The sequence below is a fragment of the Mytilus californianus genome, unplaced genomic scaffold, assembly GCF_021869535.1.
Source record: "Mytilus californianus isolate M0D057914Y unplaced genomic scaffold, xbMytCali1.0.p SCAF_7, whole genome shotgun sequence".
NCBI lineage: Eukaryota > Metazoa > Mollusca > Bivalvia > Mytilida > Mytilidae > Mytilus > Mytilus californianus.
In genome coordinates this window covers 8,816,972-8,841,135 of record NW_026262723.1, presented here as the reverse complement: position 1 = coordinate 8,841,135, position 24,164 = coordinate 8,816,972, and the positions used below count along the sequence as shown (strand labels likewise).

The window sequence follows — 24,164 nt, the reverse complement described above, 5'->3', positions numbered from 1 at the left end:
GAATTGAGTTTTGTGGTAATTGCCCAAAACGTTTAGTAATAAGGGGCCTAAAAAGGGGTGAAAAATAAGCATTTTTTAGTTTCTAGACAATAACTTGTGTTCAAGTGTATGGATCTCTCTAAAATTGTATTACAAGGTACCATACCACAAAGGCAAGGCTGTTATTGAGCTTGGTTTGGGGGGGAAGGGGGGGGTGATGAATCTCACCTGCACTATGTTTGAATTATGTAAATTAGAAATTTGCCAATTATTTTAGTATAATAAACTTCATTGGAAATTTGCCAATATAAAATTTTGCTGATGAAGGTTTTTTGTTTACCTTTAATCTGACTATGATGTCATTTTCTATTTTAATAGCCTTATGATGTAGTTAAATTTTTTTTAATACTTTTATGATGTATTTTAATGCGCTTTTATGGTTGCAAATTTATTGTTTTAATATAATAAACTCCATTGGAAATTTACCAATAGTTTGTTTATTTTTAGCTATGACTATGATGTCATTTTCTATTTAATTTTAAGGTTACAAATTAATTTCAGTTTTAAATATTATTGTAAAATGTTTGCCCAAAACATTTATTAATAAGTGGCCAAAAAAGGGGGCAAAAATAAGCATTTTTTTAGTTTCCAGACATTAACTTGTGTTCAAGTGTATGGATTTCTCTGAAATTGTACTTAAAGGTACCATACCACAAAGGGAAGTGGGTCAAAAAAATTTGGGGGGGGGGGATTTTTTTTCCTTTTTTTTTTCTTTAAAATTTTCCATTTTAAGTTGGTTAATTCTGATCACAAAGAGAAAGTTGGAATTGAGTTTGGGGGATAATTGCTCAAATGTTTAGGAATAAGGGGCTAAAAAAGGGGTTAAAAATAAGCATTTTTTTTTAGTTTCCAACAATTAATTGTGTTTAAGTAATTGGATCTCTGTGAAATTGTACTGCAAGGTACCATACCACAAACTGAAGGCTGGGATTGAGTTTGGGGGGGCGTGATGTGTGAAAATTTTCCACTTAAAGTTGGTTAATTATTTCTGATTTAGATATAAAAGCAAATAATAATGATGTGGTTTGATTTTATCAAAAACTTAAATTGAAGTTATGTATATTGTAAATTTAGGTTACATTGGAATTTAAGAATTGGCTTTGGGGTAGGGTTATGGCTCAAACCTTTAAATAATAAGGGAAAAAAAGGTGAAAAAACAAGGGTTTCCAGGTTAATAGACAAATAAGTACAAAACATTATTTAAAAGCAGTGTAAGGTTGGTAATTCAAACTCATTTAAATATCTCACTTACACTGCTTTTAAAGTATGTAAATTGGAAATTTGCCAATAACTTTATTGTTAATAAATGCATTGGAAATTTGCCAACAATTTTAGTATAATAAACTTCATTGGAAATTTGCCAATATAAAATTTTGCTGATGAAGGTTTTTTGTTTACCTTTAGCCTTGACTATGAAGTCATTTTCTATTTTTATAGCCTTATGATGTAGTTGAATTATTTAATACTTTTATGATGTGTTTAAATGGGGTTTTATGGTTGCAAATTTATTGTTTTAGTTTAATAAACTCCATTTAAAATTTGGTAATAAAAAAAAATTTTGTTTATTTTTAGCTATGATTATGATGTCATTTTCTATTTTACTTTTATGGTTGCAAAGAAATTTTTATTTTTAGATATTACTGTTAAATGATGCTGATTAAGGTTTTTGCTATGTTTAGCCATGACTATGATGTCATTTTCTATTTAAATATCTGTCATGATGTATTTAAATGGGCTTTTATGGTTACAAAGGAATTTTATTTTTAGATATTACTGTAAAATGTTGCTGATTAAGGATTTTGTTTATTTTTAGCCATGACTATGATGTCATTTTTATACGACCGCAAAAAAATTTTGAGGTCGTATATTGGTATGACGTTGGCGTCGTCGTCGTCGTCGTCGTCGTCCGGCGTCGTTGTCCGAATACACAATGGTTTTCGCACTCTAACTTTAGTTTAAGTGAATGGATCTCTATGAAATTTTACCATAAGGTTCAATACCACAATAGGAAGGTGGGGATTGATTTTGGGGGTTATGGTACCAACAGTTAAGGAATTAGGGGCCAAAAAGGGGCCGAAAATAAGCATTTTTGTAACTTCCAGACATAACTTGTGTGTTAGCATATGGATCTCTTTGACATTGTACCACAAGATTCCATATCACAAAGGGTCAATGCTGGGATTGATTTTGGGGTTAATTGCCTCAAAATTTTAGGAATAAGGGGCCAAAAGGGGGCAAAAAAACAAGCATTTTTCTAGTTTCATGACAATAACTTGTGTGTAAGTGTATGGATCTTTCTGAAATTTTACTACAAGGTTCCATTTTACAAAGGGAAAGCTGGAATTGAGTGTTGTGGTAATTGCCCAAAACGTTTAGTAATAAGGGGCCTAAAAAGGGGTTTAAAATAAGCATTTTTTAGTTTCTAGACAATAACTTGTGTTCAAGTGTATGGATCTCTCTAAAATTGTATTACAAGGTACCATACCACAAAGGCAAGGCTGTTATTGAGCTTGGTTTGGGGGGGAAGGGGGGGTGATGAATCATAAGGGGGGCGGGGGTCAAAAAAGGGGTAATTTTTTTTTTTCCTTTTTTTTTTGTTTAAAATTTACATTTTAAGTTAGTTATTTTTTATCACGAAGAGAAAGTAGGAATTGAGTTTTGGGGTTAATTGCTCAAACATTTATGAATAAGGGGCCAAATATTGGTCAAAAATAAGGATTTTTTTAGTTTGCAACAAAAACTTGTGTTCAAGTGTATGGATCTCTGTGAAATTGTATTGCAATGTACCATACCACAAATTGAAGGTTGTGATTGAGGTGGGGGATGATGAATCAAAAGGGGGTTGAAAAAATGTGTGGGAGGTAGGATTTTTTTTATTCCTTTTTTAGCTCACCTGACCTGAAAGGTCAAGTGAGCTTTTCTCATCACTTTGCGTCTGTCGTCCGTCGTCCTGCGTCCGTCGTCCGTCGTCCGTAAACTTTTACAAAAATCTTCTCCTCTGAAACTACTGAGCCAAATTTGACCAAACTTGGCCACAATCATCATTGGGGTATCTAGTTTAAAAAATGTGTCCGATGACCCCGCCAACCAACCAAGATGGCCGCCATGGCTAAAAATAGAACATAGGGGTAAAATGTAGATTTTGGCTTATATCTCTGAAACCAAAGCATTTAGAGCAAATCTGACATGGGGTAAAATTGTTTATCAGGTCAAGATCTATCTGCCCTTAAATTTTCAGATGAATCGGACAACCCGTTGTTGGGTTGCTGCCCCTGAATTGGTAATTTTAAGGAAATTTTGCCGTTTTTGGTTATTATCTTGAATATTATTATAGATAGAGATAAACTGTAAACAGCAATAATGTTCAGCAAAGTATGATCTACAAATAAGTCAAATTGACCAAAATGGTCAGTTGACCCCTTAAGGAGTTATTGCCCTTTATAGTCAATTTTTAACCATTTTTCGTAAATTTTTGTAATCTTTTACAAAAATCTTCTCCTCTGAAACTACTAAGACAAATTTAACCAAAATTGTCCACAATCATCATTAGGGTATCTTGTTTAAAAAATGTGTCCGATGACCCTGCCCGCAAACCAAGATGGCCGACATGGCAAAAAAATAATACATAGGGTAAAATGCAGTTTTTGGCTCATATCTCTGAAACCAAAGCATTTAAAGCAAATCTGATGGTATAAAATTGTTCATTAGGTCAAGATCTATCTGCCCTGAAATTTTCAGACCAATCAGGCAACATGTTGTTGGGTTGCTGCCCCTGAATTGGTAATTTTAAGAAAATTTTGCAGCTTTTGGTTATTATCTTGAATATTATTATAGATAGAGATAAACTGTAAACAGCAATAATGTACAGCAAAGTTAGATCTACAAATAAGTCAACATGACCAAAATTGTCAATTGACCCCTTAAGGAGTTATTGCCCTTTATAGTCAATTTTTTACAATTTTCATAAATTTTGTAAATTTTTGTAAATTTTTACAAAATATTTTCCACTGTAACTACTGGGCCAAGTTCATTATAGATAGAGATAATAGTAAGGAGCAAGAATGTTCAGTAAGGTAAGATCTACAAACTCATCACCATCACCAAAACACAATTTTGTCATGAATCCATCTGTGTCCATTGTTTAATATGCACATAGACCAAGGTGAGCGACACAGGCTCTTTAGAGCCTCTAGTTTTTCTTTAAAATTTTCCATTTAAAGATGGTTGTTTCAGATTTATATATGAAAGAAAATAATAATGATACGGTTATATATCATGAGGAATTGAAATTTAAAATTATGTATATTGGAAATTTAGGTTACATTGGAAAGTAATAATTGGCTTTGGGGGGTGGGGGGGGGGGGGGGGGGGGGTGGTGGTGGTGGTGGTGGTTATGGCGGTGGTTATGGCTCTAATGTTTAAGGAATACAGGGAAAAAAGGTTAAAAAACAAGGGTTTCCATTTTAATAGACAAATAATTGAGTAAAGAACATTATTTAAAAGCAGTGTAAGGTTGGTAATTCAAACTCATTTAAATATCTCATCTACACTGCTTTTAAATTATGTAAATTGGAAATTTGCCAATAACTTTATTGTTAATAAATGCATTAAAAATTTGCCAACAATTTTAGTGTAATAAACTTCATTGGAAATTTGCCAATATAAAATTTTGCTGATGAAGGTTTTTTGTTTACCTTTAGCCTTGACTATGAAGTCATTTTCTATTTTTATAGCCTTATGATGTAGTTGAATTATTTAATACTTTTATGATATGTTTAAATGGGGTTTTATCATGTTTATGGTTGCAAATTTATTGTTTTAGTATAATAAACTCCATTTAAAATTTGCCAATAAAAAAAAATTTTGTTTATTTTTAGCTATGATTATGATGTCATTTTCTATTTTACTTTTATGGTTGCAAAGAAATTTTTATTTTTAGATATTACTGTTAAATGATGCTGATTAAGGTTTTTGCTATGTTTAGCCATGACTATGATGTCATTTTCTATTTTAATATCTGTTATGATGTATTTAAATGGGCTTTTATGGTTACAAAGGAATTTTATTTTTAGATATTACTATAAAATGTTGCTGATGCTGATTAAGGATTTTGTTTATTTTTAGCCATGACTATGATGTCATTTTCTATTTTAATACCTTTATGATGTAATTTACATTTTTAGATATTACTGTTAAATGATGCTGATTAAGGGTTTTTTGCTATGTTTAGCCATGACTATGATGTCATTTTCTATTTTAATATCTTTATGATGTATTTAAATGGGCTTTTATGGTTACAAAGGAATTTTATTTTTAGATATTACTTTAAATGTTGCTGATTAAGGATTTTTGTTTATTTTTAGCCATGACTATGATGTCACTTTCTATTTTAATACCTTTATGATGTATTTAAATGGGCTCCCATGTATTTAGATTTTTGATTATTTATACATGTTACCAAATTGGTCCACATTGAACAAAAACGGTCCAAATTTCAACTTTATTACATTACATCAAACATTGAATTCTACATATTCTTTGATATATTGAAATTAACAAACAATTTAGTTTATGGATATTCCACCATAATAGGTAAATTAAATTTTTTCCAGTTCTTACACCACATTCATCCTGTGTCAGAAACCTATGCTGTGTCAAATATTTAATGACAATCCAAAGTCATAGCTGTATCAAGCTTGAATTTTGTGTCCATACTTGCCCCAACTGTTCAGGGTTCGACCTCTGCAGTCGTATCAAGCTGCGCCCCAGCGAAGCATTTTATTGTAACTTCCAGACATAACTTGTGTGTTAGTGTATGGATCTCTCTGACATTGTGCCACAAGGTTCCATATCACAAAGGGAATGCTGGGATTGATTTTGGGGGTAATTGCCTCAAAATATTAGGAATTAGGGGCCAAAAAAGGGGTAAAAAACAAGCATTTTTCTAGTTTCATGACAATAACTTGTGTGAAAGTGTATGGATCTTTCTGAAATTGTACTACAAGGTTCCATATCACAAAGGAAAAGCTGGAATTGAGTTTGGGGGTAATTGCCCGAAACGTTTAGGGATAAGGGGCCAAAATGGGGCCAAAAATAAGCATTTTTCTAGTTTCCAGACAATAACTTGTGTTCAAGTGTATGGATCTCTCTGAAATTGTACCACAAGGTTCCATATCACACAGGGAATGCTGGGATTGATTTTGGGGGTAATTGCCTTAAAATTTTAGGAATTAGGGGCCAAAAAAAGGGGCAAAAAACAAGCATTTTTCTAGTTTCATGACAATAACTTGTGTGTAAGCGTTTGGATATTTCTGAAATTGTACTACAAGGTTCCATATCACAAAGGGAAAACTGGAATTGAGTTTGGGGGTAATTGCCCGAAACGTTTAGGAATTGGGGGCCAAAAAGGGGCCAAAAAACACATTTTTCTAGTTTCCAGACAATAACTTGTGTTTAAGTGTATGGATCTCTCTGAAATTGTACTGCAAGGTACCATACCACAAAGGGAAGACTGGGATTGAGTTTGGGGGTGATGAATCATAAGGGGGTTCAAAAAATTTGGGGGGGGGATTTTTTTTTTTTTTTACTTTTTTTTTCTTTTTTTCCTTTTTTTTTTCTTTTAAAATTTTCCATTTTAAGTTGGTTATTTCTGATTTATATTTAAAAGCAAATAATAATGATATGGTAGGAGATACACACCAAACAGGATGTGTAAATTATTATATAATAAGTTTTGTGCAATAGCAAGAAATTTTCAATTGCACAGTATTTCACAATAGCAAGAAATCTTCAATTGCACAATATTGCGCAATAGCAAGAAATCCTCAATTGCACAGTATTGCGCAATAGCAAGAAATATCCAATAGCACAATATTGCGCAATAGCAAGAAATTGTCAATTGTGCAGTATTGCGCAATAGCAAGAAATATTCAATTGCACAGTATTGTGCAAAAGAAGATACTTCGTATAAATTGCTTATTTCTTGACCAATTTCAATGGGGTTTTATTCTTGAATTCTTGGGGTTTTATTCTTGAATTCTTGGGGTTTTATTCTTGAATTCTTGGGGTTCTTTAATATGCTGAATCTAACCGTGTATTAAGTTTTTGGATTTTGGGCCCGGTTTTTAAATTGGTCCACATTGAGGTCCAAAGGGTCCAAAATTAAACTTTGTTTGATTTCATCAAAAATTGAATTATTGAGGTTCTTTGATATGCCGAATCTAACCGTGTATTTAGATTCTTAATTTTTGGTTCCGTTTTCAAATTGGTCTACATTAAGGTCCAAAGGGTCCAAAATTAAACTAAGTTTGATTTTAACAAAAATTGAATTCTTAGGGTTCTTTGATATGCTGAATCTAAACATGTATTTAGATTTTTGATTATGGGCCCAGTTTTCAAGTTGGTCCAAATCGGGGTCCAAAATTAAACTTTGTTTGATTTCAACAAAAATTGAATATATGGGGTTCTTTGATATGCTGAATCTAACCATGTATTTAGATTTTTGATTTTTGGGCCCCGTTATCAACTTTGTCCACATTGAGGTCAACAGGGTCCAAAATTAAACTTTGTTTGATTTCATCAAAAATTGAATTCTTGGGGTTCTTTGATATGCTGAATCTAACCATGTATTTAGATTTTGGATATTGGACTATGATAGGTGAATGTCCAATTTAAAATTTTTAAGTTCTTAGACCACATTCATTCTGTGTCAGAAACCTATGCTGTGTCAAATATTTAATCACAATCCAAATTCAGAGCTGTATCAAGCTTGAATGTTGTGTCCATACTTGCCCCAACTGTTCAGGGTTCGACCTCTGCGGTCGTATCAAGCTGCGCCCTGCGGAGCATTTTATTTGCTTTGTGACAGTGAATTTCTTTTTTTTTATATTATGAGTAAATTAGGATATCTGTATTTGGAATATTGGTTCCTTGCAATGTTTATATGTACACATACATGTCTGTGTGACAGGATCACCTGACCTTACTTCATGGAGCTGTCAAGGTAAAAGTTACATGATCAACACATGTCGGTCCTTTTCTCAGATATGGTAAGCAGAACTTGAGTAGATCAACTGTATTTGGTGTTTAGAATGAACAATGACCTCATTTCCATGGTTCATTGGTCAATGTTAACTTTTATTTCTTGTAGGCAATATGTCAAGTATATATGATGTATGGAATGATAGTAAATTGTACATGTCCATGATGTCTGTCTGGACAGAGTTCATCTGACCATGCATGATCTGATTTGGATGGTTCATTGGTCAATATTAAGATTTAATAATTTAGTCTGTTTGGTGTATACTATACATGCTACATGTATAATCAATTAAAAGATCAGCTTTTTATACGCCCGTCAAAATTTTGACGGGATGTATTATGGTATACAAATGTAAATTGTCTGTCCGGCGTAAACATGTCACACCGTAACTTGAGAACAACTTATCCAAATTTCATGAAACTTAAGATAGTTGTTTTTTATGATGGTCAAACAATCTGTATACTTTTTGGTGAAAATAAAATTGAAACTTTTTGAGTTACGGGACTTAGTAACCAAAACAGGTGTGTGTTTTTTTTTCGCATGTCGCGCCGTATCTCAAAAACAATTCATGATTATTGCTTAAAACTTTACACACTTCTCAGTTATATTAATCTTGAGCAAGGGCCCGGAAACGGTCATATTTGCCAGTCATGTCCTAAAATGAAACTATTTGTCCTAAACGAGTAATTGGGATTTAGGACAAATTTTATTTTTTTACAGAAGTAATTTCGGTCATTTCATTGACTCAATGTTTGAAATCGGATTTCTTAATCGCCATTTTGCACTTGTGATCACTTGTTTTTGTTTATAATCCCTTTCCTTTAATAAGACTGCCACTACAGTAGTTTGATAATCCTGAGGTCCCTCCTAATATATATATCAATGCCTCCGGGAAACATAGGCTAATGATCGCTAATCACTTTTTACCTGTGATTTTAATTCACACCTGACAGTGATCACAAGCTCAGAATAATATCTTTAAAACATAGTTCCCTGACAAGTGTATTCATTATTCATTTACTTTTCAGACAGTCATCAATTCCGATTTAAAAATTAAATCTAAATTTGCGTAGAAAAAAGTATTTTTTCATGAGTAACACATGTGCTTTATTTATTATGTAATACGCATGCGTGAAATTGTCTTCAGCAAATTTAATATTTTATCGTAAAATGCAAATTGAGTTCATGCTAAATTAAACGAGTGCAACTATTATCTGTTATATTCAAACACTTTTAAAGGAAATAAAATCAAAAAGCCATAAAAAGCCGGTGATTTCCTGTCACCAACAATCCCAACAATCACAAACAAATCCCGGAAATGAATCCGGAATTATTCGTACTTCAAAATATCGCAAACTTCCGGTTTTAACTTTTGTCAAATCGAAAGAAACGTAAGCAATGTCTGAGAAATTAACCATTTTGAGTCATTAAAATCATTTCAATTTTAGACTGTTGCCTTCCCTAAACTGTCCTTCATGGTAATGGTAAGACATTTACCTAGTAAATGCGATGAAACAGCAATACAAGTTCGTCATGTTCGTTGATCCTATGAATAAAGTCAAGTTGATATCGACAATTTGAAAAGGAGCACCAACTTTTCAAACATCTCAAAATGACCGAAATTGTCTGGAAAAATTTCCGGATCCTTGATCTTGAGATATGAATACTTTTTGGTGATGATTCAAAATTTTATTTTTGAGTTATTGAGTATTTTGTAAAAAAAGGGGAGGGGTTTATCACATGTCGCGCCTTATCTCAAAAATGATTATTGCTTAAAATTTTACACACTTCTAAGTTATATTAATCTAAACATCCGTATACTTTTTGGTTTTGATTCAAAATTTTATTTTAGAGATATTGAGTGTTTTGTTAAAAAAGTGGGGGGGGGGGGTTTCGCATGTTGCGCCATATGTCAGAAACTGTTTATGATTATTGCATAAAAATTCACACACAAGACGACGGGAGTATCATGCGCTCATGGCACAGCTGTTTATTTAGCTCACTGGGCCCAATAGGCCAAGTGAGCTTTTCTCATCACTTGGTGTCGTCGTCCGTTAACTTTTACAAAAATCTTCTCCTCTGGAACTACTTGGCCAAATTTAACCAAACTTTGCCACAATCACCATTAGGGTATCTAGTGTAAAAAATATATCTGATGACCCTGCCTACCAACCAACATGGCTTAAAATGGAACATAGGGGTAAAATGTAGTTTTTGGCTTATATCTCTGAAAGTAAAGCATTTAGAGACAATTTGACATGGGTAAAATATGTTCATCAGATTATGATATATCTGTCTGTTGTTGGGTTGCTGCCTTTGCATTAGTAATTTTAAGGAAATTTTGTAGCTTTTATACGACCGCAAAAAAAATTTTGTGGTCGTATATTGGTATGACGTTGGCGTCGTCGTCGTCGTCGTCCGAAGACACATTGGTTTTCGCACTCTAACTTTAGTTTAAGTGAATGGATCTCTATGAAATTTTACCACAGGGTTCAATACCACAAAAGGAAGGTTGGGACTGATTTTGGGGGTTATGGTACCAACAGTAAAGGAATTAGGGGCCAAAAATAAGCATTTTTGTAACTTCCAGACATAACTTGTGTGTTAGTGTATGGATCTCTCTGACATTGTACCACAAGGTTCCATATCACAAAAGGAATGCTGGGATTGATTTTGGGGGTAATTGCCTCGAAATTTTAGGAATTAGGGGCCAAAAAAGGGGCAAAAAACAAGCATTTTTCTAGTTTCATGACAATAACTTAAGTGTAAGTGTATGGATCTTTCTGAAATTGTACTACAAGGTTCCATATCACAAAGGGAAAGCTGGAATTGAGTTTGGGGGTAATTGCCGAAACGTTAGGAATTGGGGGCCAAAAATAAGCATTTTTCTAGTTTCCAGACAATAACTTGTGTTCAAGTGTATGGATCTCTCTGAAATTGTACTGCAAGGTACCATACCACAAAGGGAAGGCTGGGATTAAGTTTGGGGGGTAATTGCCTCAATATTTTAGGAATTAGGGGCCAAAAAAGGGGCAAAAAACAAGCATTTTTCTAGTTTCATGACAATAACTTGTGTGTAAGTGTATGGATCTTTCTGAAATTGTACTACAAGGTTCCATATCACAAAGGGAAAGCTGGAATTGAGTTTGGGGGTAATTTCCGAAACGTTTAGGAATTGGGGGCCAAAAATAAGCATTTTTCTAGTTTCCAGACAATAACTTGTGTTCAAGTGTATGGATCTCTCTGAAATTGTACTGCAAGGTACCATACCACAAAGGGAAGGCTGGGATTAAGTTTGGGGGTGATGAATCATAAGGAGGTTCAAAAAATTGGGGGGGGGGGGGGGGGGGGGTTTTATTTTTCCTTTTTTTTTCTTTTTAAATTTTCCATTTTAAGTTGGTTATTTCTGATTTATATTTAAAAGCAAATAATAATGATATGGTAGGAGATACACACCAAACAGGATGTGTAAATTATTATATAATAAGTATTGTGCAATAGCAAGAAAATTTCAATTGCACAGTATTGCCCAATAGCAAGAAATCTTCAATTGCACAGTATTGCGCAATAGCAAGAAATCTTCAATTGCACAGTATTGCGCAATAGCAAGAAATATCCAATAGCACAATATTGCGCAATAGCAAGAAATTGTCAATTGTACAGTATTGCGCAATAGCAAGAAATATTTAATTGCACCATATTGTGCAAAAGAAGATACTTCATATAAATTACTTATTTCTTGACCAATTTCAATGGGGTTTTATTCTTGAATTCTTTGGGTTCTTTAATATGCTGAATCTAACCGTGTATTTAGTTTTTTGGATTTTGGGCCCCGTTTTTAAATTGGTCCACATTGAGGTCCAAAGGGTCCAAAATTAAACTTTGTTTGATTTCATCAAAAATTTAATTATTGGGGTTCTTTGATATGCGGAATCTAACCGTGTATTTAGATTCTTAATTTTTGGTTCCGTTTTCAAATTGGTCTACATTAAGGTCCAAAGGGTCCAAAATTAAACTTAGTTTGATTTTAACAAAAATTGAATTCTTAGGGTTCTTTGATATGCTGAATCTAAACATGTATTTAGATTTTTGATTATGGGCCCAGTTTTCAAGTTGGTCCAAATCGGGGTCCAAAATTAAACTTTGTTTGATTTCAACAAAAATTGAATATATGGGGTTCTTTGATATGCTGAATCTAACCATGTATTTATATTTTTGATTTTTGGGCCCCGTTATCAACTTTGTCCACATTGAGGTCAAAAGGGTCCAAAATTAAACTTTGTTTGATTTCATCAAAAATTGAATTCTTGGGGTTCTTTGATATGCTGAATCTAACCATGTATTTAGATTTTGGATATTGGACTATGATAGGTGAATGTCCAATTTAAAATTTTTAAGTTCTTAGACCACATTCATTCTGTGTCAGAAACCTATGCTGTGTCAAATATTTAATCACAATCCAAATGCAAAGCTGTATCAAGCTTGAATGTTGTGTCCATACTTGCCCCAACTGTTCAGGGTTCGACCTCTGCGGTTGTATCAAGCTGCGCCCTGCGGAGCATTTTATTGATTATTATCTTGAATATAATTATAGATAGAGATAAACTGTAAATAACAATAATGTTCAGCAAAGCAAGATCTACAAATAAGTCATCATGACCAAAATGGTCAATTGACCTGATAAGGAGTTATTGCCCTTTAAAGTCAAATTTAACAATTTTTCGTAAATTTTTTTAATTCACAACAGTCTTCTCCTGAAACAACAGAGACAAATAAACTAAACTTGGCCACAATCATCATTAGGGTATCTAGTTTTTAAAAACATTGCAGACATGGCTAAAAATAGAACATGGAGGGAAAATGCAGTTTTTGACTTATATCTCTGAAACTAAAGCAAAAGTATAAGGGTTACATTATTTCATGCATCAATTGTAAATAAAAATATCAGGTGAGGGACACAGGCTCCTTGGAGCCTCTAGTTTGGTGTATGCAATAATTGTACATGTTGTAAGGTGCACATGTCTGTCTGGCTTGGTTTATCTGAAATTGACCTTAATATTTGCTTGACAGTATATTTTCATGAATCATTGGTAATGTTAAGTTTATTTGATACTTATCGTAAACTTATAATTATTCTTATTTCTTTAGGACAAGCACCATAAAACAGTAGGGACATAAAAATATGTAGAGTCAGTCTATCCCTTTGGCCTTAGAAGCGCTCTCACTTGCATGTCTTGTACAATTCTTCGTCAAATTTTTAGGAAACTTATTTTGATAGGTTATATCAACAATGTCTGACGAGTTTTGAAATCAGTGCCAATCATTCATTTTTAAAAGAATTTTGCCCCTTGGAAACATTAATTATTTGGAAAATTGCATTGTTAGGGCTCTTGTGTACAATTCTTGCCAGAATTTTATGAAATTAATATTAAATAGGTTTATATCATCAGAATGATCAGAGCATTTTAATTTTCATCTGTGAATGTTTACAAATTCCAGGTTTCATGGCAAATTTCAACTATTATTATTTTTAAACCTCCACAACCTCCATAGCAGAGGTTATCAAAAAGTAGTGCAGCAACAAACAACAACTATTAATACATTTTAATATTCCGCTTCAGTTAATCCGACACACAATATACATGCATGATTATATACATAGATATAAGAAGATGTGGTATGAGTGCCAATGAGACAACTCTCCATCCAAGTCACAATTTATAAAAGTATATATATATATGTACACGGTAAGTTTAAATATTAAATTGATGTTATCATATTTGCTTGAATGGTAAGGCAATATTTAATTTGATGTATATTTTACAAAATAATATATGCTGTTTTTTTTTTATTACAGCAAGAGTTTATGGCTGATTATGCAACTACAGGATTTTATCATGGAAGCAACATCTTAGAAGGATAAGTGCAAATATATGAAGGAAGCCCTGTATATAAATACATGTATCAATTACATGCAGGAGAAAACACTTAAACATTACTAACATGTAGTCATGATATGGGAGTGGTGCATTCTAGAAATCTAAACACCTGGAATTAAATATTGTGTATATTTTTTTTCAACTACAAGTACTTTCAGCATTATCCATATCATACAATTCTAATTCAAATTATTGTGTCAACATGAAAGTTACTCTCTAAAAATGGAAAAATGCTTGTTTTAAAATGCATTTTATATAAATATAGATAACAAGAATTTTTAGCTTATTGTGAAGCCAAACTTTGAGATCTTTTAATGGTATATGCCTGTTGTTTGTCAACATTTATTTTCTTTTTGACTTAACTTTAAGATCACTGATTCAGTGGTAAAATGAAAAACAGAAAACCATATATGAAATAGGAAGGAAATGGTTGTAGATAACAGCAAGACTTTCCATATGGTATACTGTAAATTCAGAAATTATTGCCATGTTTTTATTATTGCGAAAAATGCGACATGGTAATAATCGCAATAATTTAAACTCGCATTTTGAAATTTTTTGTATGAATTAAAAAGGATTTTTCTCAATATCGCAAAAGTTTAAATCGCATTTTAGTCTAAAATGACAAAATCGCAATAATAAACAGACGCAATAATTTCTGAATTTACAGTATCAAATATATTTCACAGAACTTTCTATTTCAGTTTATTAATACAATGAAGTATGAGGTATAAATCAATCAGACAGTAACACAACAACAAAAATACCTGAAAGGCATTAAGGTGTTAACATACAGTCCTCAACAATAGACAGGTGTCTAAACAATATGTCATGATCTGTTTTAATTGACCAGAGTACATGAGTATGTGGCAGGGTGAACTACCTTTTTTTCTTCAAAACTCTCATAAGATGAATTGGCATCTTTTGCTAGTAATACTTGTCCATAATGTGATTGGAATGTCTCAAAACTGATGAACACAAAAAGACTTATAATACATACATATTAAAAATGAAATATACATCAGTGCATACATCTATAAATAAATCACCTTTCATACATCAAATTAACAAAAATATTGAGACTTGAACACAACCAAAAATGTTCTAGGAGTGAACTATGGTGCCCTGGATATTTGCTTGCCTTCTTGGTTTTATTGCATTTTATTTGCTGCATTGAAGATATTGTGAGTTGGAGTTGATGAATAAATATTATTTGTATTGTTAAGGACCAAGAAAAATTAAGATACAAAGAGAAAGTAAAATAGAATGGAAGTATGAATACATCGTCAAGACCAAGAAGAATATTTATATATATCAAAATAGAATGTGTACTAGAGATAAGTATTTACTTATCTAAAATATGCTCAAATACTGTGAAATTTGTGTGATTGAGACTCAATTCACCTTAATTTCATTTAAAAAAAATAATGTGAAAGCTCGATTCACGTTAATTTCATGTGAAAAATTTCACGTGAATATCACGTGAAAGCTCGATTCACGTGAAATTCATGTAAATTTACACTTGAAAAATTTCACATGAGTTTTATGTACAGTTAACTCTCGTTGTCTCGAACTCGGTTGACTCTAAATTTTGGATGAGTCGAAGTTTTCTCGTGGTCCCGAACTTTGTTCCATATAAATATATGTATTTCGACTCCTGATGAGTCGAAATTGGATGAGTCAAAATTTCGGTTGAGTCGAACTAAATTTACGGTCCCAAGGTTAACAAAAGCATTCAAAATTCATTATTTATCTCGAACTAATACACATATGTCAAAACATGACCTCCGGGATTTAAATGGATTGAAGAGTTAATCTGACAATACACGTGTAATTGAATTTCCGGTCACTGACCAATTAGGTATTGATTTATGACATTCTATTTCCACGAGTGTTTACCTAAGATTATCTTTTATCACCATGATAAATAATTAGTGATACATTGTTAAAGTTTATGAAAAATTATTTAAATGTTTACAAAAAAAATTAATTAAATTAATCGTGATTTACACTGATGAGCTTGGATGTGTATAAAGTGGGGATTTAGACTGCCGTTGGTGATCACATAAAAACTACTCAATAGGCGTCTTTTATCTTTTATCTTTTTGTATTTTTTCTTTAAAAGAAAGATTGAGATAAAAGAAAATAAAATTAAATCTAAATTTCTAAAATCTCTTGTATCCGAGAATAAAAAATTTTGTAAAATTTAAATGACTTAAATAACGCTAAGATCGATTGGAAATTACTCTCTCGGATAAAAGCCACAGGAAAAAATTGTAACTGTTCAAAGAAATAATTAAATAAGTTAAAACACTGTTATAATAATGAAAGACCATAACATACAAATCCATCGATATGAGACCAGAATATCAATCCCCTTCCCATATTCATCCGGATTTATTGTAGCTTTACCAAGGTAAGCAAGAGTTGTGTCCCTTGGTCTGTCAAACTTCCGGTTTTCGTTTGAGTCGAACTACGGGTATCTCGAAATATTTCTCTGGTCCGGCTGGCTTCGAGATAACAAGAGTCGACTGTATAAGCTCGTTTGAGGTGAATCTCGCGTGAAAAATTTCATGTAAAATTCACGTGATTTTCACGTGAAATTTACGTGAACAAAATTTGCCTGCGTACGGTATTGTTGAATGATAACTTCGTGTATATTGTATATATTTTGTGGCTGTGTAGAATACATAAATTAACTATTATTACAGGTCTGAATATATTTTTAAGTCCGAAGCAAGTGTTTTGATATTTCAACGTCAACGATAAATATCAATCGAGTTTTGTAAGCGACCTGTTTTACAATGTGTGGTAGTTTACGCCGTATTTATTTATTAGATGAGAGATAGATGTTTCATTGGCAATCATATAACATCTCCGTTTTTGTAAATCGAGGGAAAAAATTCTGATCATGTTTTCCAGTGACTACCATATTGTCTGTAATTTCACATGAACGTTTTTTTTTTGCACAAAACAACATATCTGTCATTACGAGGGTAGTATGGCACGTGGTCAAATAAAGTATAATATAAAAGTTACTGTTTAATGATAATCATACATTTATTTTATGCGGTTGCTGGACTTTGATCTTATTATAACTACTGTAAATTCAGAAATTATTGCGTGCTTTTATTATTGCGATTTTAAAAGAATGGACGAAAATGCGAGATTGATTATTGCAATTTCTGGAAAAGCTGCCTACAGACATATGTATCAGATATCATAATGCGACTTCTTATTATTGCGATACGCATCCAGTCGCATTATTCGCATTAATAAAAACCTCGCAATAATTTCTGAATTTACAGTAATTCAATTTTTTCTTTATTAAATTTATAGTTGTTCGGAATATAAATCAAAACCTCAAAGTCCAAAGACATTGATAAGATTTCGAAAACTTTACTATGAATTATTTGACAGATTAACCAAATTTCAGCTATAGCACTACGACTTCAGTGAAATGGCTAGTACATCTACAGCTAAATCGTCAGTTACCAATTATGCTCGTCTTGGATGTGCAGCACAAAGTGAGCTACCGAACGTTCTTCAGAAGCTACTTACCATTAAAGAGCCACATCACATGTTGTATATGCATGTCAGTGCAAACAAATTTTTATCTCGGACTTTAAGAGCACATGAATGGAAACAGATCACTGGTGCACAGTTAAATGGCTATAGTAATCTAGATATATCATTATGCTACAAGTTAATTCGAAATCTAAATTTGGTTCCTCCCCCAACTCAAGGGTGGGATTTTCCAGCAGACCCGACATCATTGGAGCTAACAGTTGGCGATGATATTGAGCGTATTCGAAGAAAACGTAATGAAGTTCTTCATCGGGGCAATACACTGGTAACAGATCAGGAATTATCTGATTACTTTACAATCTTCAAGGCCATATCTGGAAGGCTAGAAATATACCTCGGAACGGCAATGAATGAATTTGTGTCAACATTTGAGCATTTAGAATCCTGTTGCATGGACATAGAAACAGAAAAGATGTATATGGAAAATCTTGAAGTCCTTAGGAGAGACGAAAATACGTTTAAAGAACAAATTTCCGTGGTGAGAAATACAGTTGAGATGATCAAAAAACAAGGTACGCATAATTTATACTATTTATGATGCTACAACTCTTTTACATATATTGATGATGTCCTATCACTGAATAACCCATATTTCAGCCAATACTTACATCTCATATATCCCAGTGAACTTGAAATTAAGGATACTACTGATATTAGAAGGACTGCTTCATACCTTGATCTTTTCCTCAATATTGACACAGATGGACGACTTCACACTAAAAATCTATGACAAACGGGACGATTTCAACTTCCCAAATATCAATTTCCCATTTCTCAGCAGTAACATACCCTCTGCCCCATGGTATGGTGTTTACATATCTCAGTTGATACGTTATGCTCGTGCATGTTCACACTATAGGGACTTCATATACAGGAGTGTGTTCCTTACACACAAACTGCTCCAACAAAGTTATGAGGAGGAAAGATTAAAAATGACACTCATAAATTTTATGTACACCATCACAAATTGGTTGATCCATACGATGTGTCTGTGTTTAAACTAACTAAGGACATTTTTACCACGTCTTAGATTGTGGTTTACCATTTACGTTGTCTGGTCTTTTAAGTACCGAACATGACCTATTCCCGAATATGACTGTATATTGCTGAGTGTGAATTCGCATTGCTATAAGACGTGTCACGGTATTTGTTTATCCAACATTCATGTATTTAGTTATGATCTTGTATTTGTAATTCTGATCGGATATTGTTGAATGTCTCATCGTTTGTAGTTGTCATTCTAATTTTTTTATTTTCTATTCGTATGTAAAAGTAAAGATAATTAATCACCAAGTTCATTTATAAGATTTTAGTTTAAAGCATCTATATGTACACGATTTATTTGTTTTTCAGTTTGATTTAGAAGAAATACCGACATAGCTAGATTATTCAACTAATTATCTAATTACTAACACAATTCTTTATTAATATTCTTGTAATTGTTATAAAATACATCAAATGACATAGTTACAATCCTGATCTTGAACTGTATCAAATTTTTAGACCTGTGACGTCACTTTTGTGGAGTTGATCCAGTTGTGTGAAAGACAGTTCGTGGTTCTGTTGTGCTGTTTTTGTGTGCTGTCCTATGTTGTTTTAGGTGTTCGTTTTTATTCTGTGGTTAGCATGTCCAAATGTACTATTGTATTGTTTATTTGTGTATTTCTCTGTCCTGAATGTTCTTGCATTTATTTGTACTGTATTCCTGTCATGTAATGTTGTCATTTTAGTGTTATATTTAACATTGCCATAAAAGCGCGAGGTTTGGCTAGCCACAAAACCAGGTTCAACCCACCATTTTTTCTTAAAATGTCCTGTACCAAGTCAGGAAAATGGCAGTTGTTATCTTATACTAGCAGTTCATTTCTGTGTGTGTTGCATTGTCGTTTGTTTTTTGTTCACTTCAGTGTTTCTGTTGTTTCGTTATTTTGCTCTTATAGTTGATGTGTTTCCCTCGGTTTTAGTTTGTAACCCGGATTTGTTTTCTCTCAATCGATTTTTGGCATTCGAACAGCGGTATACTACTGTTGCCTTTGTTTACGTAAATCATGCTTCATTACAAATATAAATAAAGTGATTGAAACGCTCTTTTCTTTCATACTGAACTGGGTTTAAGGTATTTGTCAGTTTTCAGACCATACATATTTATTCTTTAAAAGTAATAGCTCAAAATAAGTGTGATTAGAAAAACAATGTAATGTGAATTAGTCCATTTTACGTGATTAGTCTGAAATATGTTTGGATTTTATGGTGTCATGCATATGTCAGCTTTTTTTATTGCTTAAAGTAGTATTGTGACATGAAATAATCAAAAATTGTTTTTTTCATAATCGGTCAAAATATGCATAATTCAAACATAGATGATAACATCTATAGGTGACCGCTATAGTTAATCATTATGCAAAATTGTAATATTTGGAAGATTTAAGTTGTCGTGCAGATCAACAAAAAGATTGAGCAACAAGAATTTTGTACATATTCCTTTCACAGGTTGTAATTGGCCTTGACACAGTTCTCATGGTCCATTTGTCAATGTAATGTATGTTTTACGCACCTGTTTCTCAGTTACTTTAATAAGTCAACTGTTAGTTTTGTCTAAAGCTTCAATAAAATCGGAACATATTTGTCAATTTCTTGTTTACTTATAATTGGTATATGGAATCATTATCAAGTATTCATGTCAATTTAGCAGGGTTCACCTGACCTTGACTTCTTTTCGTAATCCACTGGTTTCGTGATTACTGTAAGTAAAAGGGTCAACCATATTTGGTGTATAGAATATTCGAATATCATTATATCTATCAGACAGATTACCTGACCTTGACCGGATATGACAGTTCATGATCAACGTAAAGTTCATAGTATTATGACTTTTTTCTCGGTTATGATAAGCTTTGTGTCAGCATTAATTGTTGTATAGAATGTAAAGAACACATTATCAACATGAACTTGACCTCATCACATTGCTGATAAACCAATTTCAGTAACATTTTTTAATGAGTAAAACTGCTGTCCAATTTTTTTTTTTTTAATTTTTGGGATACAATTAAATTTCACTTGGTAATAAACATGATATATATATAAGGCGGCACATTTCAGCATGTCAAGTCTTGTTTTGTATTAGGCAAAAGACTCTTGGATTCGAATTTGTTACTTAAAACTTAAATAGATGCGAGAAACTATAATATACTAATATATGTACATCAATCTTCATATAAAATGGTTTGACTTTCTGATTCAAAATGTGTCTTAACGATATCATGCATACTTTATAAAGGATACAGAAGGTGTTTACTAGCACAGCAAAATTTTTAGTGGCGAGAGTCATCAGGTGTGAGGCTTATCACGGATATTATGATGATATAAAATATTATAGAAGCGACCATTTCTGTAAAACTTCAAACTCACTTTTGCTTCTTGATGCCTTCACCAAGATTTTGTTCAAAGTTGTTCGTATTTTTGGTTCACAGTGCTCTAGTCTTTGTAATTTAGTAGGTCTTTCAGCTGTTTTACTTTGATCACTACAGTTTGGTATTTTTTTATTTAAAATTTTAGGTGGTTTTTTTAAGCATTCATTTTTTAGCTCACCGGGGCACACAGGGCCCCATGTGAGCTTATGCCATCACTTGGCGTCCGTCGTCTGTCGTCCGTCGTCTGTCGTCGTCGTCTGTTGTCGTCGTAAACTATTTCAAAAATCTTCTCCTCTGAAACTACTGGGCCAAATACCTTCAAACTTTAACTAAATGTTCCTAAGGGTATCTAGTTTATAAATTGTATCCGAAGTTTTGATCCATCGACAAACATGGCCGCCATGGCTAAAAATAGAACATAGGGGTCAAATGCAGTTTTTGGCTTATATCTCAAAAACTAATTTAAAGCTTTTAGAGCAAATCTGACATTGGGTAAAATTGTTCAATTGGTCAAGATCTATCAGCTCTGAAATTTTCAGACTAATCGAACAACCAATTGTTGGGTTGCTGCCACCGAATTGGTAGTTTTAACAAAATTTTGCAGTTTTTATTATTTTGAATATTATTATAAATATAAATAAACTGTAAGCAGCAATAATGTTCAGCAAAGTAAGATCTAGAAAAAAGTTAATATGACCATATTTGTCAATTGACCCCTTAAGGAGTTATTGCCCTTTAAAGACAATTTTACACAATTTGTTCATCAAGTTTGCTAACATTTAAAAATCTTCTCCTCTGAAATACAGGTGAGCGATTCAGGCTCTTGAGAGCCTCTTGTTTTATGTAGTTTTGAGATATAATTTCCCATCAAATGATAAAACACTCATTCTTGGAAAATATATGAAGGAAATCTCCAATATAATTTTCGGTACTTGAATAATAAGAATAGTTTTCTTTTCGCAGAACAAGATTTGAAAATTACACTAAACGAACATAAGGTGAGTATACAGTCACTTGACAACGAGATAAAGAATACAGCAAGCAAATGCAAAAGTGGAACAGAGACATTGGAAAAGGTTACAGAACAACACCAGCAGTACATTAAAACTTTAGAACAGAGTACCAGTTCACAAAACGTTAGGATCAAATCGCTGGAAGATGCGACTGAAAAAAGTGATTACAAGACTGAGAATTTAAATGCTAAAACTGACGACCATGAAGTCAAAATAGAAAATTTAGAAGTTTCAGTTGATGAGCATGATATAAAAATAGAAAGATTGGAAGACACAACAGACGAACATCAAAATATGATCGGAACATTAGAAGTTCTCACAGGCCAACACCAGGGTAAGATCAGTACTTTGGAAGAACAGACAAATCAACACAGTGATCAAATAGTGGAGATAGAAGAACATACGACTGTACACAAAGAACAGATAGGGAAACTGAAAGAAATTACAGACATTTCACAGGAAAATATGAGAACATTGAACGAAAGAACAGACGTACAGCAGGACAAGATAAGAACATTAGAAGTGGAAAATTTAACACAGGAAGAAAAAGGTAAAATTATTAGTTGATATTTACACTGTTACATTGCTGACTCATTATTCGTCATAATATATCTCCGTTTTAGAAAAATAAATTATTGCTTGCAAATGGTATTTACATAGATCGACCCGAATGTAAGATACACGTATTTTAAAGTAGAAAACTGATAGGTCCATTATCAACTATTTGTTCAAAAGTGACATGAGTTATTTGTTATATCATACAAAACTGTTAAAATGTTCAAGAAAACACAACAGGGTTTTATTCTTTTCCACCCATGTGACTTAATTTTAATGAATCATTCATCTATAATTTAATCTTAATCCCACACTTCAAAAATGAAATACAATAGGCATTATCAACTATTTGTTCAAAAGTGACATGAGTTATTTGTTATACATGTATCATACAAAACTGTTAAAATGTTCAAGAAAACACAACAGGGTTTTATTCTTTTCCACCCATGTGACTTAATTTTAATGAATCATTCATCTATAATTTAATCTTAATCACACACTTCAAAAATGAAATACAATAGTTTTATTTCGAAAAAGATAGATATTATTTCTTTATTGTGTTTATTATCGTAATGATGATAAGATATCAGTTAAAAGTTTGATTTACTTTATAAGACCATCTTTTGTATATATGACGTAATAATACAATATAAAACACCAGGTTGTCGTCATAGTTCAAAATTGAAATATCAACAGGCTGCTGAAGATCAATAAATACATAGCTGCAATGTGAGTACGACGAAACAGATAATATATTACAAGAATGAAACTGTAAACATTGTATGTAAATTTTCGACCCTCACCTGTTTCAGTTCTTATACATTCTTTGCTTTCAAATATTTGGCTTTGAGCGTTCCTGATGAAGGTAAATCCAGAAAAGCGATTCGGACGCATGACATTATTAATGTGTTGTTATTATTTTTTATACGACCGCAAAAAATTTTGCAGTCGTATATTGGTATGACGTTGGCGTCATTGTCGTCCTCGTTGTCGTCCGAAGACACATTGGTTTTCGCACTCTAACTTTAGTTTAAGTGAATTGATCTCTATGAAATTTTACCATAAGGTTCAATACCACAAAAGGAAGGTTGGGATTGATTTTGGGGGTTATGGTACCAACAGTTAAGGAATTAAGGGCCAAAAAGGGGCCAAAAATAAGCATTTTTGTAACTTCCGGACATAACTTGTGTGTTAGTGTATGGATCTCTCTGACACTGTACCACAAGGTTCCATATCACACAGGGAATGCTGGGATTGAATTTGGGGGTAATTGCCTCAAAATATTAGGAATTAGGGGCCAAAAAAAGGGGCAAAAAGCAAGCATTTTTCTAGTTTCATGACAATAACTTGTGTGTAAGTGTATGGATCTTTCTAAAATTGTACTACAAGGTTCCATATCACAAAGGGAAAGCTGGAATTGAGTTTGGGGGTAATTGCCGAAAACGTTTAGGAATAAGCTGCCAAAAAGGGGCCAAAAATAAGCATTTTTCTAGTTTCCAGACAATAACTTGTGTGTAAGTGTATGGATCTCTCTGACATTGTACCACAAGGTTCCATATCACAAAGGAAAGGCTGGAAT

At 32.6% G+C, this 24,164-nt stretch overlaps 1 protein-coding gene across 5 annotated transcripts in view; it reads left to right on the top strand.

Moving 5' to 3' along the window:
• LOC127709993 (E3 ubiquitin-protein ligase DZIP3-like) overlaps positions 1-24,164 on the top strand; it is a 69,075-nt gene that overhangs the window by 20,840 nt on the left and 24,071 nt on the right. For 4 of the 5 annotated variants that reach the window (XM_052215699.1, XM_052215697.1, XM_052215698.1 and 1 more), the window contains 2 exons: positions 17,456-18,119; positions 21,981-22,580. In XM_052215699.1, coding sequence (XP_052071659.1) covers positions 17,480-18,119; positions 21,981-22,580 — 1,240 coding nt within the window. In that variant the 5' untranslated portion in view covers positions 17,456-17,479. Of the gene's footprint in view, positions 1-17,439; positions 18,120-21,980; positions 22,581-24,164 lie in introns of all 5 variants that reach the window. The other variant, XM_052215700.1, reaches the window with a different exon arrangement.